General features: G+C 43.0%; 1 protein-coding gene across 1 annotated transcript in view; it reads left to right on the top strand.

Moving 5' to 3' along the window:
- The window catches only part of LOC8052063 (corticotropin-releasing factor receptor 1), a 192,390-nt gene that overhangs the window by 107,467 nt on the left and 67,846 nt on the right, over nt 1–17,077 (top strand). The window contains exons 5-6 of the mRNA XM_040215631.3: nt 7,803–7,959; nt 9,689–9,819. Coding sequence (XP_040071565.1) covers nt 7,803–7,959; nt 9,689–9,819 — 288 coding nt within the window. The remainder of the gene's footprint in view (nt 1–7,802; nt 7,960–9,688; nt 9,820–17,077) is intronic.

Below are 17,077 nucleotides of genomic sequence, written 5' to 3'. Positions count from 1 at the left end.
TCATATTTTGACACATCTCTGATTCAGAAGATTCAGAATGCACTTCATATTTAAAACGTTGATTAGCGCATTTAAGTATTTAGTTAACTAGTTGTTACTTAATACTCACGACTTGACTTTTGCCGCGGTCAATAACGTTTTTTTTGTCTAGAAATAATTTATTTATTTCTACTGCAAGTGCGTTTTTATTATTTTTTGTCTGAGAAAAAAACCCTCTGCGTACAGACAATGTATCCAAGATTTATGCCATAAAATAAATAGTGACGATGGATTTAGATAATATAAAAAAAAACAGAAAACAAACATAACACGCTTAAAATAAATGTAACTTTAGCGCTTGACTATCCAAACTAAATATCTAGAGATCTAGAGATTTCATGCTGTTTGTCCAGAAAAGAAATAATATTTGAAAGCTATATAGAGCATTGCTGAAATTGTCAAATGATGCAATGCGCAACCGCCATTAGTTGGTCTCGTCACTTCCGGCGTGTTGACCTTGATTGGTTCCGAGTGCGCGACGAGCACTGACGCAGCACTCGAGTGAAATGTGTTTTGATCTGAGTACAGTCCGAATGCTGACTAAGCGCGCGACTGTCCAATTCGTGCTCACAGCGCATGAGCAACTAATGGCGGCCGCGCATAATCGTTGCATCATTTCGAATTCTTGAAATAGGCCTTTTGAGCGAGCGAGCGTAAGTTATTTTGGAATGATGTTCATGTCTAGTTTGTCTAGCCTGTGATGGCCGAAGGTCCAAGAGACAAGCCGAATTAGTAAAATGAAAGGGATTCTAGAAAGACACTTGATTTTATTAACTTGGTACGAGAGTTATTGTGGCAGTAACAGCTACATATAAAACGTAATGCAAGTCACTGAACTTATTCAAACTTAATTATATGCGTCTTCTTACAAAAAATGAAAGACGTTTACAATCCTCTGTAACGCCAAATTAGAGAGCAGCTCTTGAGGAGGAGCAGGAGCGGAAGGTATGGGGAGGAGGGTAGGCCCCGCCTTCTCATCCGTACCCTCCCCTCCTCCTTTCCTGCTCGCTTCCCATTCAGAGGGAAATTTTCACCAAATTTTCAGCTACATTTTGCGGAAAAGAGTTCCGCTAAATTTAGCGGGGAAGATTTTCCGCTAAATCTAGGGGGAAAATTTTTCCACTAGATCTACAGGGAACATTTTTTCGCTCTATTTAGCGGAAACATTTGCCCTCTATATTTAACGGAGAAGTTTACCCCTAATGCGCGCGCGGTGACATCCCGAGTGATCACTCGTGACCTTCGTAACGTTACACGTAACGTCACGTGTAACATCATCATGGGAAACGTCTCATAATGCATCGCGCGGTTACGCCGACGGCGACGCCAACGCCGACAGCGACGCCACGCCGACGCCGCTCAAGCCGAAAATGGGCGCCTAAGAGCTGCGCTCCAAAAATCATGCAACACAACTATACTTCAAACGTGACCAAATTAGACTCTGATAAGCCATAAGTACCACATTTCAGCTTCTGCACCTTATCCTTCCTTGCTTCCGACGTGCGGATGCACAAACGCAGTGAATGTGAATGGACTAAGATACGTGTGTGTATAGAGTGTAGAGTGTAGCCTTTGAAATTAAATGAAAAAAGGAAATTGCAGTTGGTCCGATACTCCTCAGTGCACGTTCTTGAGGAGTGCTCCGAATTCTCTGCATTGCAAGTTTTTAAGACCAGTTGATTGTTCTACGAAGTGACGATCTGCTAAAACTTTTCATTATCCTCCCATTCGATTACTATCGCACGGAACGAGTGCGAAATAAATTCTTCACACTTGCTTAACTAGTATTGATCAATGTTTTTTCGGGTTCAAGCACGTAGGTATCAGCCCGTTTAGACCAGCAAAAGCTCAAACCTCACGTCGTCTCACACATAAATCAATAGGCCAGACTCAAAGAAAGATTGTTGTTATTCCAGAGCTGTCATATTTACTCTACACTAGTCCTACTTTTTTTTTTTTGTCTTATAACTTTATTGCACTACTCCTACTGCACTTTTTTTTTAGGCACCTGTTATATTTTGGATTATGAATGTATCTTTATCGGTATTGACGCCATCCGGGTTACAATTGACGCGTTTGGAAGATGGTTGAGGTGTTGGCTATTAGCTCTTTGTTTATCTTGATGCAGGTGCCGTGTAACTCGGTATTTCGCTGGTGCATGCCAGAGGCCCGTCGTTGGTTCAAACACACACAAATCTCGGCTCATTTAGATCACTGCTTATGGAAGCAAGTTTCTTTTCCAAGACGAGAACGGCAGCATTAGGTAAAGTGAAGTGTGTGATTCTGTGTGGAGAAAAGTAGCATTAATTACTACGGCAGCTGTTCAGACGGACCTATAGAACAATACATATGAGCTTATTTGTCGGCTGGAAGCTAGCAGGGGAGTCTAATTAATTCTTTTATCCTTTTTTTATGCAATAAATATAAGTCGAATAATGAAATACGTTAGCGGTATTACAATTCAACCCACCAATACCTTATGTTTTTGCATAGCCATCATTTACTTCTGTTTATTGGTTCGCGTTTACGCAGTAGTGTGTCGTTCATTTTGTGTTCTTTCCTGACGAAGGAAAGAGGGACGAAAAATCTACTCAATTCCGCGAACATACCGAAATGCCGATTGCTCTACTATATTTCATTCAGAAGCGTAAGCTGTCATTATGATATTTTAGCAGTTTGACCTTGGGCTTTATGTTTAACTTCACAAATTAATTCCATGCAAAAGGGAGGTTAGCATCGTTAGATGATGCGGAAATATTTTACAATGACGAAACAATTGACAATGGGGGGGGGGGGGGGGGGGGGGGGGTGCCAGCTTAAAACTACATTTATTACGGCCATGCCGAACATCTAGCATTTAACTGTTCCAACTTTTGGGATGTATAATGGTTCTCCAGTGTGCCAAACTGTAAATTACCCGATTGACAGCAAGAAGTCAAAAGAGCTGCAGCAGCATACGCAACTGCAGCTCAGAAAACGCTATCAAAGGGAGCTCCCTGCAGAGGGTCTGAAACAGCTGGACAATAAATATCTAAACCAAGTTGCTGAGATTGTCTACAAGTTGTAATTCGATTGTATACCTTGATATCATAAATCTGAATTCCGTTCCCGCCGATTTCATTATAGGTAGGCCTCAGCGCCTGTCTGTGTAATTATATACGCGCGATTTACCCTGCGTGACATTGCTAGCACTGACATGTTATTTGCGTTTTGTGCTCTTTTCTTTATGTCATTAAATTACTTCACAGTATGTCACTTAGATTAGTGCTCCATATTATGACTGTTCGCCATGCGTGCTAGCAGTTTGGGTGGTAGCCTTTTGATTTTAAGAAAATAATACAGTAAAATGGCGATCGCTCTTTTTGCGGTATTAGTGTTACGCAGTGTGCGCTAGAGGCCGTCCTCTTGCATATGCAGTCCTCCTGCTAAATGCTGATTATGTAGGGGAGGCGTTGGATGCCATTCTGAGACGGTGTAGCTTGCGACAGTTTCGACCTTTACAAAATCAAAGTTTCACTACATTTCTAGAGCGCTTGGGGCAAACATGATTGTGTCCCACTAATAACTAAGAACAGGTCGCCGAAAACGTAAGGCGTAAGTAGTTAGGTCCACTACAAAGAAGACTAGTTGTTCTATTGCGCATGCGCATTGCACATTCTTCGTCGTAATTCAACTTATGGACTGGATATTTAGATCGCTTAAACTATCTGAGGTTTGTCCACGATGAATAATTGCGTCTTTGTAGTCGACTTCTGGGTTGGGGTCCTGCACCTGCATCACGCAGATGTGATTACACCGATGCACATGGGACACATGTGCATCGATTTAATTCATGTCTCCCATGCACGCATGTGCATGGGACACATGCCTTCTGATACAAAACCGTTGCGATGTTTAAGTCAATATGGCGAGATTTCGCTTTACACGCTGTCGAAGTCTCATCCCCTTGAGTCTTACTTCATGCGACAGATATGTAGCGGAAACGAAAGAACTAGGCTTAAACTTTCTTTCCAGTCTAGACAAACGCATCACGTTGAACGAGACGTATCAAACACGGTTACCCGCATAACGCCCTAAATCGAGCAACCAGTCGCTTCCCCTCTGGCGTCCAACCTTTCAAACACGCTGGAGAATCAGACGCGTTCTCTCACCGCAGCCATTACACATGCACAGAGGCGCTCGGGGATGTCACCACCACCGTCCCGACGCAGCCGGTGAATGGCCGCTTCGCGGTCTGCGATGCCGCACTACGTTCCCTCCTAAGCTGAGAGTCCGGAAAGAGCCACAAGCTCGCCGCATCATTTAACTGCCTTCCTTTCATCCCCTGACCCCACTCTCGCCGAGCGGTGGCACGGAGAGGGAGCGTGATCACGTGACTAAAGATAGACGTATAACAGGTCAACCAAGCACGTAGCCTCCACGACGCTTTCAGTTTAGCAGTGAACGGTGTATAGTGACGACACCCATGGGGGAAAAGGGGATCTCGGTCGGGGCAAACAAACCCGCTGCTCCTCCAGCAGCCATTAAAGATGCAGTCTGAGCCTCCGTGCGCACGCTTTGATGCGGTGACAGGGTGCGGATCTAGTCTAGCCGCGCATTCCGAAAGTGAAGTGTGTCGTGTGCGATCGTCCTCACGCTTTTTATGTCTTACACATGCGCGCCGGGTCTGTGTTTCGGGGACGTACACTGTCGTTTTTGTAACGCTTTCTTGGCTGGCAGAAGCGAGTTGTCGTTTGTCGAGGTAGTTGCGCGCCTACGAGCGGTTATCGCACTTGCCTAGGGCGACTGATCGCGATTAAGTATAGATGAATCAAGAGTCGGGAAAGAGAAACTTTTGACGTAAACGAGGATGGAATCATGAGTGATTGAGGGGAGGGTGGGGGGGGGGGGGGGGGGGGCGGGTTTACGAGCATGGCCGCAATTCAGCCTGGGCCATGTTTGCGCAATTCCACTCTAAGGTAATGTTGGCGCGTGCTATTTTTGTTGGAGAAAGTAGGCATCCAATTTATAAAATATCTAAAAAAAAATAGTAACGTTGAAGCGCGAAGTTGAGAAACGTTCTGGTCCGGAAAATGACGTTCCAGCTGTGACACTGAATATCAAGTAAGAATGTGAAATGTCATCCTCGCACCTACAAGGCAAGCCCCGGGTTTCACTGAAAACGGGCGTTAGGTTTCGTCATATCCTTGAAATACTTTCTAGCGAAGGAGTAGCCCCACTGTTTTCCGGCACCACATCATCAATGCCAATCTATCATAGTACCCTTACTGTCGCTTGGCGACATAAGATCTCAATCGCAGATCCATAGAGTTCCTGTTTCTGATAGCGTACAAGAAACTAATAAAAAAATGCTATTTGAAACAGCAAATTAGTATGCTAAAACTATTTCTTTCACAAGATGGCATTTAACATATCAATTCTTTAAGAGAACCATAAATTCTGAGGAGACACCCATCTAAAGTATATGCCGTGCCTGCAATCTGATTAAATAATGCGCGAGGCACCAGAAAGACATTAGTGATAATACTTTATTTTATTTCCATGATGCAACGGGACTAAATCAGAAAGCTACATTTAGAACCTTGCCAGAATCCCTGCCTCCCCCCCCCCCCCCCCCCCCCTTTCCAGAGCCCGATTAAATATTGAAATGGTTTTACCTATTAATTGCGGGAACGTTGTTCTTCCGGGACGCACAGACCAAAAAGCGCAACTATGGCGGCGAGCAAGTGGGCCTAAAAAATTGCATACGAGTACTATGCCATTTTGGCACTGGCTTGTCTGTGACGTCATTGTGGGACTGCAACTTCAAAATATCAAAACCGAAGCCCCCAAAATAAAATAACATAATTACTGTACAACATACTGGCGTATTTTATGTCGCGTTCCATTATAAATCGTGTCCGGCGCATTATTTAGAGTAAAAAATAAAACAAAATTTTATGTTCCTACGTTTTTAGATTGAAAATAAAATGCAATATTAAGAAGGAAAAAAGAAATACTCGGTATATTATCAAAATTTGACTTTAACGAGAGAAGAATGGGACACACATAGTCAACTATCTGAATAAAAAAATATTATTTCCAATGAAATATAAAGCTTTTAATTGAGTCGCGATTTATCAAACCCAGGCAACTGTACTTTTTGTTAACAATGCGATCTTTTCTCAAAAAAGCGGACGATGATAACTTTGTGAATGTAACCCACAGAATTGAATATAAAAAATCTGTAGAGCCGTGGAATAAAAGTAATACGAGTCCAAAGGTTTAATTACTGCTAACTGATATACTATTACTTTCATTTAAAATATTCCCGGGGAGCATTCCAATGTTGCTTATTGTTCAGTTGAAATTCTCATTTTAGTGCATGCGCCGAGGCCTTGGTGACCCAAAAAAGTTGGGATTCAATTACTCGTACAGGCGTTCCAAAAGCACGTTAACAATTCGATCCCATGGAAGAGTTTAGTCATGCGTAATCTGATGGCTGATAACTTCAAAGACAACGAAATACGTATCCAGCCCATTGATTAAATGAACATTCGCATACCGCTGGAAATCAAAAATGCAGACTGAGTAATTTGCCTTGCAGAACGATCCATGTAGTCCCTCGCTTATTGCATGTTCCGTATGACCAGATGTCTTCTTAACCATAAGGCATTGCAGGCAAATGAAACCGTTGAACACGAATTCCGTGTTCCGTGAACAAGGCAGAAACTGCATTAAACTGCAAACCTGGGTCTAAACTTTATACGAAAGCGTAATTAAATTAGTATACGTTCAAAAACGATCCCTCCGAGATGTTTCTTTGGTGCAAGACCTAAATAAATTGTTTATTCGAAGGGGCAAATTAAACGGACGCATTTCAGAAATTGGCACTTGTTGTTTATTGAGCGTTCAATCAATGAGGCTAATAAACTTTAATTAAGTCATTATAATAGGTAATCAAGCGAATACCACTAAAACGTACTTACTTATGTTAACAATGTGCATATATTTTGAAGTAAATGTGGTTTTGTTCTAACTCTGTACCAGATGTCTACTGCCCTCAATTTCAAGCAATTTTGTTTTAAAACTATAACGCACTTGCTGTTGTGTTTCGAATATGGGCATTTACATATAACGTGTACTTCCCGAACGAGCACAGCGTAACGCCATTTATGGTCACTGACAAGATAAGAACGCCATGTATTATGTTTTCTATGTTGTCCCGCCTCCAACAGGAGCTTTTAACGTTCGATAAAACAACGACCTCTCGTAATCTTCAAGCAGGTACGCGATGTCAAAGCACGACGGAAGGTAATCATGCTGAAGGCTGACCGCCTCAAAAACACGCCCTGTGCGACTTGTCTTTTCAGTGTTATAACGACACTTCCTAACCAACGTGTGCAACGCGTGTCTTGCATCTCCCTTCCCCCGGCCATCTATTATGCTGCGGTTAGCAAGAATTCAAAAGCACCAGATGTCAATATAAAATTAAGAATGAATAAGAGTAATATATTAAGATTAATAATCTTAATAACAAACAGAAAGCCTGCTCTTAAATTTGTTTGTGTTCATGTCTTCACTGTTACCGACTAAGCTTGTGTAACTTTAACTTCGGTATATTATTTAAAAACTATTTACAACTCCTACGTATTTCACTTTTTCTTCGACGAAGCATGACATTCAGTCTTCGGTGTATGAGGGCAAGGTTTGAAGATCCGCTTTTATCCCGGACAAATGGATCTTTCTTTTTGAGGTGTCAACTCATCTTGTACTTTTTTCAGGACTGGCTGTGCAAGAGCGTGCTGTCTCTGAAGCTGTACGCGGCGATGGCGTCCATTAACTGGATGTTCGTCGAGGGACTCTTACTTCACTCCAGAATCGCCGTCTCGGTCTTCCAGCAGGACGCACCTTTCAAGCTCTACTACCTCATCGGATGGGGTAAGAAGATGGCATAACTATGGTGCCTGGAACGCGTCTTCGACTGGTGTGTTTACCGCGGCCAAAAAAGTGGTCCCTCGATTTCCGCCTGATGACGTCGTAAAAGTGTCATGTTGTCGCCGGTCGCGACCCTGGCGGCGTCCCAACAGTTGTGGTAAAGATGGCAGATGACTGTTCTGCTGCAGGTCGCTTTCCATTGTGACAGTTCACGGAAGCTAGGGCAGCCGGAAGTTGGGACGCTTAAAGCGACGACGTGACGACAGCGACACTCGCGTTCGCTCCTTCTTTTTGCCAGCATTTGTACGGCCAACCGCCAGGATCGCGACAGGCAACAGCATCACACGCGCGTCATTTGTTGCCACATTGGGACCACTTTTAATGTATGGGCGGGATAGGGCGCTAAACACACCAGTCAAAGACGCGATCGAGGCACCATATAGCATAATGGCCAGCATGACATCATGCCAGCGTGACATCATGCGACATCCTTTTCTTCGCTAGATTTAGCGGGCAAACTTCATTGGTATTGAAGTCACGTGAAGTCAATTTTATCGATAAATTCAGCGGGGAAACTGTTTTTGTGTAAAGGTCACGTGAAATCAGGTCACGTGTTTCGGTCTCCCTCGCTGAATTTAGCTGGGAAACCGACTTTGTGTATGTCACGTGACGTCAATTTTTCTGCTAAATTTAGCGAGGAAACTGAATTTCTGCTGAGGTCACGTGACCTCAATGTTCCCGCTAAATCTAGCGGGGAATTTGAATTGGCGTTGATGTTACGTGACGTCAATGTTTCAGCTAAGTCTAGCGGGGAAACTGAAGTTATGTATATGTCACGTGACATTATGTCACGTAACATAATTTTTTCTGCTATATTTACCGGGGAAACTGACTTTCGGTTCAAGGTCCCGTGAGTGACATCCTGTTACATCATTTTCTCCACTAAATAAAGCGGAGAAACTGAATTTATGCGTAGATCACATGACGTAATGTTTTTCGATTAAATCTAGCGGGGAAACTGAATTTGTGTAGAGGTCACGTGATACGAAGCGGTGGCGTAATTTTTCCCGCTTAATGTATCGAAAACCTGGACTGGTGTTGTGATCACGTGGCGTCAATTTCCCCCTTGATCTAGCGGGAAAACTGAGTTTATGCATAGGTCACTGGACGTCAAGTCATGTGACGTCATTTTTCCCGCTAAAATCAGCGGTAAAAATAAGCTGACAGAAACATACCTCAAAGTGGCCTGAAGATGATAAGATAGCTCACTGCTTTATTATCGTTTTAAGACATATTTTAAAATCATACATTTTGGAGTGTCAGCATAAGTGCCGCAATCTACACTTCAACTTAATGACTCTTTGAGCACTTTTGAGGAGTTTTTTTTTTTTATTAATACATGTAGCCAAAGCTTTAAACGACATTTCTCTGTACGCATATTTGATAAGCGCATTTTAAGGGTTTACGTGTACCCTTAATGTACTACTTGAAGAAAAGGTTGATAAAATATGACTTGAAATATAAAATGCGTTATTTTCTGACAAGATGCCTATGTGCCCAATAACTTGTCTGGCATAGACATATATTATCTTCTACATTATTAACTACACTTCGTATCACAGCCATAGCTTGATATTTAAGCTTAATCTAGCTTGAATACAGCGACGCTATCAAGCTTTCCTCTCTAAGGGACAACCTCAGCACCGTTCTTTTTTCTTTCTTTTTTTCACAGGTCTTCCGGCAGTGTGCGTGCTTGCCTGGAGCCTAGTCATGGAGTCTCGAATGAAAACTCATTGCTGGCGAGGGTACGGTCACTCACCGTTTGTCTGGATTATCAGCGGGCCTATGATGATGGCACTGTTGGTAAGTCGCCCTACCCTCCCATATCCCTTGACGCTCATTTCGAGTTCTGGTAATGATACAGGGAGACGCAGTTCGAAAAATGCGATAATTTTATTGAATCGAAGTTGGCGCTGGTCGTCGTATGAAATGATCGTGGACAAGTAGATGTTTATTCAATGTATCTATCGACAGCATCTCATAATGTCTCGCACTTCAAGCGGTTAAGAGAAATTGTTTTGTGCGTGTGTTTAGACATCGGGAAGTTAGCGAACCCCAATGGGCGTCTGGTGTATCTGATGCAGTAGGTACAACTCCTAGATTGGAATGTCCAACGTGCACCACGCAGTAGGGAAACAAGACAGAACGCCGGTACAATGTCCTTAGAGAACAAAAAGAGGCAGGGGTGGGGATCGAACCATTGATGTCTGGGATCAGCACAACAAGTTCTGGCTCCACGTGCTCCAAGCTACGGAGCGTAAGCACACCCGGTCGCTGATAACCCTCAAACCTGCTGAGAATGTTTCTGGCTCTAAGTGTGAATGTGTCACTTGTCATGAATCAAGCTTGTCAAACAGTTTTCCGTTTGTTTAAATGCCACAAGAAAATACTGCCGTACTACTCGTCACTCTCGGTGTGCCTAAGCGCACTAAGTTGGCGGCTGTTTTTTTTTTATCTTTGTTTTTTTGTTTTTTCTTGCGTGCTTCAATAGGATAAAAAATGTGATTCATTCATCCGCTGAAGCCCGTTTTTCTTTCAAACAATTCTTTGGTGCACATCAAAGTTAATTCTTGAAAGGACCAAAGGGTATTAACAAAGACTCGAATTATTATGCATGAGTGGCACAAATTTTAAATGTGAAGCTGCCTTTTCGAAATTCAACGTTTCTAGCGGACGAAAAGAAAAGACGTCCTCGCTTCAGCAGTCAAGTTTTACAATATTAACAAAACTTCAAGTAGTTAGGAGTCAGAATTTCAAATGATTCTAACTAGAAGGTACAAGTTGATATATTTTATAGTACTGCTTTCCAAAAACACGGATGATTTGAAGACGGCACTTACAAGTATAACATCGGCAGTTATAAAAGCCTAATGCATTCGTCTCTGCAGTATGCACGCGTAACATTCTATTCATATGGGCTGTACCATACCGATAAAGTTAAGCGTAATCAACAGCCTGCAATAAAGTTTATTTTGTTCTCTGTATGGTCCCACAGAATCTGTAACAGAATCAATAATAAAATAAAGCTGAGCTACCGGCCTTGGCTCTAGGACAAATGTGTGTGTTTGTGATAAAGTGATTATCCCCCAAACTTTAATAATACAGTAGTAAATGTTGCCCTTTGGTCCGTTTCTATTCCTAACATGCTGACATTAAGGCTGTCATATCAGTTCAAGAAAGGCCAACCCCAATTTGCCTCGCTCGCACTTATTCACAGGGACAAGTCATGCAATCTCGGGCATTTATCCCACTTCGTCCCCCGTGTTTGCTACGCTTGCCATCTCCTTCCAATCAGCACCACATGTCCTAAATGCCAGCAGCCCCTAAAACATAAATGCCACAGCTAGCACTGGAAGTACACCCGCCGGCGATATGAAGGTGAACGCCGGACCGTCCACCGCTCCGCGCTATCAGCGCCATGACGTGGCTGCCACCGCAGCCGCGTCATGGCGCTGATAGCGCGGAGCAATCGACGGCCCGGCGTTCACCTTCATATCCCACACGACTGTACATACGCTAGTTACGGCCAACGTTGCTGCTACGTATCGTTTATTTTTCTTTTTTTAGCATCCTAAAATAGGCACAAATTTCGAAGTTACGTTTAGTGTGCGGGTCGTGGATACCTAAAGAATAAAAATAAAAATGAATTCGTTCGAACGTTCAGTCGCGTCTGGAATTAAGGGGAAAGATAGATGGAGCACGGAAGGGTCAGAGGAGGCTGTAAAGGCATGGAAGTAGTAAGATACAAAAAGTTGTGATTGATGTTTATTTTGGACAGTCGAACGGACTTCAGATAAGGGAAGTTTTGTTGACTGGTTTCATATTGGGTTGCTGTCAAGCACGCCAAGGCTCGGAGTATTGCGCTTGCTGTCGATGCCTGTGAAAAAAAAAAAAAAAAAAACTTTATACATGAGATAACCGTTATATATTGCATTATATTGATTCCATGACACTACGCTTATTAATCGCTGGACGCTATATTCTTGCTCGTATTATGAGATGTCTGAGAATCTTAGTGACATTCCTGGAAGTAGGTGGCGCGGCGCAGTTAATTCGAATAAAGAATCGGCAATCTTTTCGTTTATGGCTTTAGCTATAAGGCTCTGATCATCATTCAGCTGTACCTACGTAGACCTTGCGCTTAGTACAATTTTGTGTTCTATATATAATACCCCCTCTCAATAAACTCCAGAAAATACATTGGCATTGTACTTGCTTCAACAGCCTGACTGTGTCTTGAGAGCAGTAAGTGACCCTAGACAGGATGCCGCATTTAACTTTACACCTGGTGGGTCGAACTTTGTTGCGTTTTCGTTTCTGCTACCAGCCTTGAAGAATGACCCAATCCATTGGTTTATCAACACGTAGTCGTTTACTGACTACCGCCACCCCGCTCCGCAACCCACACGTTCCCCGCGCATTCTTCTGTGCCGGCCTTTTGTCAGGGGCGGTGCACCGCTCACGAGGCCTATTACACTTGACCAACCCGCGGTAGAGCTGGCCAGGGATGGTTTGACATGCGGCGGCAACCTGATGGAATGCTTTTTGCCACCAGGATACCCACGAAATTCGGCGAAGACTGATGTCCACTCTCCAAAATAAATGAGCATGCATGAGACGGGCTGCTACTATCTCATTTCTTATTCACGAATTTAAGATAGGGAAGACATATCGTTGGGAGATATTTATATTCTCTCTCAACAATTTTTATACTTTTTAACATTTTAGAACATCATAGACAGACAAAAGTTCGAGTTTCCTGGCTATCTAGGTAAAACTTTATTAAAAAAAACCAGTGTGTCGAACCGAAAAAAATACGGGTTCGGTTACGGTTCAGGTTCAGGTAAATTTATTTTGTTCCGGTTCAGTTCCGGTTCGATTAATTCGATCCGCGAACCCGTTCGGGGCGCTGAACCGGTTCGCGAACCGGTTCGGAAATTATAAATGACAAATTGCAACATTAAAATAAATTACAAATAAAACATCTGAAATCAGCACATACGAAACGGGATACATCGTAGTGTAAGGCTCAGGGATTTCTACCAGGAATGGTTTCTTTATGTGCACTCAAAGGTTACCTCACCGACGTTTACGCATTCGGACTTCATCTAATTGGGTCCGACGCAGTAGCTGTAAAATCCGCGACCTCCTTACAAACCCACTTACAAGTAGAACTCGCTAACTATCCCGCCAAATCGGCGTGTAAGCAATTGAAGGAACAGTGGGAAGAAAATACAGCTTTCTTTATTTGAACTAGCCTTCAGTAACTCAAATTAGACCCTTAAGGAAGTTTTTATTAAACAAGATACGGAATATGAAAAACACTTCACCGAACGCAACGCTAGAAGGACGTAATAGGATACATATCAAAATAGAAGAGTTCGCTGTCTCACAAATATGTTAGCTTCTAAGTGCCTATACGAAACCGGATGCATTATTATCAAACTCCACAGCCTTTGATTTTCTCATTCCGATGGAAGCAAGCTTCAAGAACTCGCGCGTTCTAGAAACGTGTTATGAAATGAGCACACAGCAGCATTTAGGATTTACGAGATTGTAGGAAAAAGAAATCCCGTGACGCGATTTTTTTTTTTTTTTTTTTTGCGCAGCCTTTAATTCTCTTTCTTTCGTGCAAGCCGCGACCAGCGCAATACTGGTTCCTATGTCAAGATTCATGGATGCAGCGTTTATATTCCTAAGACCGAGTGGAGAAGAAAAATATGTAAGCGAGGTGTGTGTCAGTTGACGGCACTTAAAAAACAAATGGCATTGATAGCACATTCATGGTCAACAGCGCGTGGCCGAACCGTTTTGACATGAGCCGGTAACCGTTATTTTTTTTCCGGTTCAGTTCCGGTTCGAGTTCATCGCGATAACAATATAACGGTTCGGGTTCGGGTTCAGTTCCGGAAAAAAATGCCGGTTCGGTTCCGGTTTTCGGTTCGGTTCGGTTCCGGTTCGACACCCTAAAAAAAACACTATGGCACAAAATATGTTTGGAAACACCCAATACTTGAGAGCCAGCCGCGTTTAGTCCAAGTTAGTGGTTCTCAAGTATTTATGTTTTGCGGATCACTCGTGGGTCGGCGGATATGATAGATGTCACCGTTTGAGGTGAGGGGAAAGGAAAGTAATAAGTTAATTCTCATAATTAATTAATAAATGGATTAAACTGAGGGTTAGTGTAAAGTTGACTTCTCTCATTGACATACACACGAGAAAACTCACCGGAAAATTATAACGTTTCTTCTCAATATAAAAAAAATACAACTTTTATTGCCGGGCTCGACTGATGATGCGGGGCTTGTAAACCACTAGAATGCTTTCGCGGACCCCAAAAGTGTCCGTTGACCCCCATTTGAGAACCACTTGTCTAAGTGATGCGACGAGCCATGTGACCCCGTGACCCCGATCCGTCAGCTCAAGTGACATGGTCTGTGCCCCAAAAACAGAGAAATGTAATTAACGCTGTTCTCGTGACACGGGCTCGTCGGTTGTCGTCGGGGAGTGGGTGATTGGACAGTCTCCCATGCACGAGTCCTCTCCTTCATTTGAATGCGACCATCCACACTGTCGGTCTGGCGGCATTCCACTTGGAAGCAGGCCCAAGCTGGCAAAAGAGGACTCGGGACACAAATTTATACAAGCACGCTTATATGACTTCCAGCAAAACGACTTAGATTTGTATGTTTGTTGAGAATCCAAACTTTCTTACTTTAATGTAAATAGGGGAAAACAAAGTCATTGTGTATTTTGTTGTGTGGGTGGTGAGACAGTGTGACATTAGTACGCGCTCATAGCCGTCTGATATCTATATTAGATTAACGGTGTAAAAAAAAGTATAGTTATTTCAGTAGGGCCCCGCTATATAGGGAATTTGATATCTTCATCCCGCAGTTATAAAAAAAGTGACGCCGATATTTTGATTCTCAAGGTTGAACGTCGCAAGGGTTGATTCAATTCAATTTCAGCAGTTCCCCGAGGTCACGTGACCCCCCTCCCCCCTTTGTACCCTTCCCTTCTCCTCCTCCTCAAGAGCTGCGCTTTAATTTGGCGTTACAGGGAGTTATAAACGGCTTTCACTTTGTTTTTCTTTAAAACAAACGAATTACTTATAGACCAATCAGAATTGTCCCGTCCTATTGTCACCGAAGCCGATGGTGGCGTTTATACGACACGAGCTCCTTAAAGTTATTGCTTTAATAAATATTAAAAAAAAAAAAAAGATTTGTGCGTCTATACTTCCGTGTGCAATTAATGGCTACGCAAGGTACCACAGTGGTGAAACCTTGGCAATCTCCACGCCTCGAGGTCCGAAATTTCGTATCTTCCCGAAGAAAAATTAGCTACGGCGGTCGCGTATAGCTTAATTCTGCTGCCAAGAACATGCATTTATTCACATATAAATGTCTCTAAAATGAAAACATATCTATTTTCATTTATGCCCTCTTTCTCTATCTTTTTCGCTTTCTGTGTCTCTCTCTTTCTCTAGATAAATATAAAAAATATGACCCGGACCGTATCGTTGTATGATTTAGTGCGGAGGCGTCTTTGAACAGCGCTTGATCTCTCTGGGATGACGTCGAAATTCTAGTGCCCAAGGTTTGAATCCTCTATACCCCATTTCACACTACGTCTGCATACAGCCGACGCTACGACACAGTGGAGCCAATCAGTGGAAAAGATGGAAGTCACGACACGATAAGCCCCCACCCAGTGCTTACTCCCTCCTTACACTAGCCCTTAAAAAAAGAAATGTTTTATTCCACTGTACAATTTTTTTGTTTTTTTAAAGAATAGGCGAACCAGCGCACGTTGATGGCGTCGTGAGATAACGAACTGATTTCCGATTCCTTTCAATGGTGTGTCCCGAAGGACTTTAACGTGCCCGTCTGACAGAGGTCTTGCTCTAGCTAATACGCTCTCAGTATTCGTTTGCTCCACCTTCGTGATCACAAGAAAGAGCGCTGGATGCTAATGGCATGGCACTTAAATTTCTAGATAAAAGAATTAAGCGCCGTGCTGGGCCTTCCGGATTAGTTGGGGGAGGAGTGTGTTCGTTCTTTTCGAAGAAAAACTTTTTTTTTTTTTTGCTGTAAATTGATGGTGGAGGCGTAAATTTGACAAGAAAGCCTTAGAAAAAACTGAGTACATCTAGCGAAAATGGCAATTGTGTCTTTTTAAAACAGAATTTTTGATATCACAGTTGTTTTAGTTGTTGGTAATCCGAATTTAAATAAATTTACTGGCAAGTCTTTATTACTTTTTTATTTCGAATAGCAAATTTATTTATAACACAAAAATAGGCTAGTTACAACAGATGCATAACACTAAGGGTAAAAGCACTTCAGGCATTTGCGTTAGAGTGCGTTGCCAGGAACAGCTTGGTTTCAGTCGCTTGCAGAAATGCGTTGCCACGCATTCGAGCGACGCCGCCTTTTCCCAGTGCACCGCCACGCACCACAAGAAAGTATAGAACGAGCTCCGCTTCCCGGTACGGACAAAAATGCCAGAGTCGCGCCGGACCAGTAAAAAGCCGAGAGAAAAAAAATACACCAGCTGCAGCATGCTCACAAAAGGGAGAAAATGTGTTTTGAATAAGCTGGGCACATGGTATGTGTATGTAACGTCATGAGGTACCATCGTGAAGACTATGGGCGGGAACGCCGGAGCACGTGGCTTCCAAACATCTTTAAAGCTACACCGGCAGGATATTTATGCTCGCCAAGGTTTTTATTTGTACATGACATATGAGAGCCCAACTACCTAAAAAAGCAAGTCGAGGCTTGAAATTCGTTTTCTTTCTACCCGAAAACCGCCGATCGAGAACTGGCCGGTTTGAGTCGCGCTCACTCTCTTTTCCGTGGTCACGTGCCGTTTTCTCTGGCTTAGACACAACCACCAAAGATTATCAAGGTCGCGGGTCATCGGGACCACACACACATTATTAAAGATAAAAAATAAAAATGGTATACCTATATTTATGGCTTCTAAAAAGCTGCAATTACGTTGATTGGGGGGGGGGGGGGGGGGGGTATCACAGCCACGTGACTTCCCCAGC

The sequence above is a fragment of the Ixodes scapularis genome, unplaced genomic scaffold (genome assembly GCF_016920785.2).
Source record: "Ixodes scapularis isolate PalLabHiFi unplaced genomic scaffold, ASM1692078v2 PGA_scaffold5__190_contigs__length_132052651, whole genome shotgun sequence".
Lineage (NCBI taxonomy): Eukaryota > Metazoa > Arthropoda > Arachnida > Ixodida > Ixodidae > Ixodes > Ixodes scapularis.
This window is presented reverse-complemented; position numbering and strand designations above follow the sequence as displayed.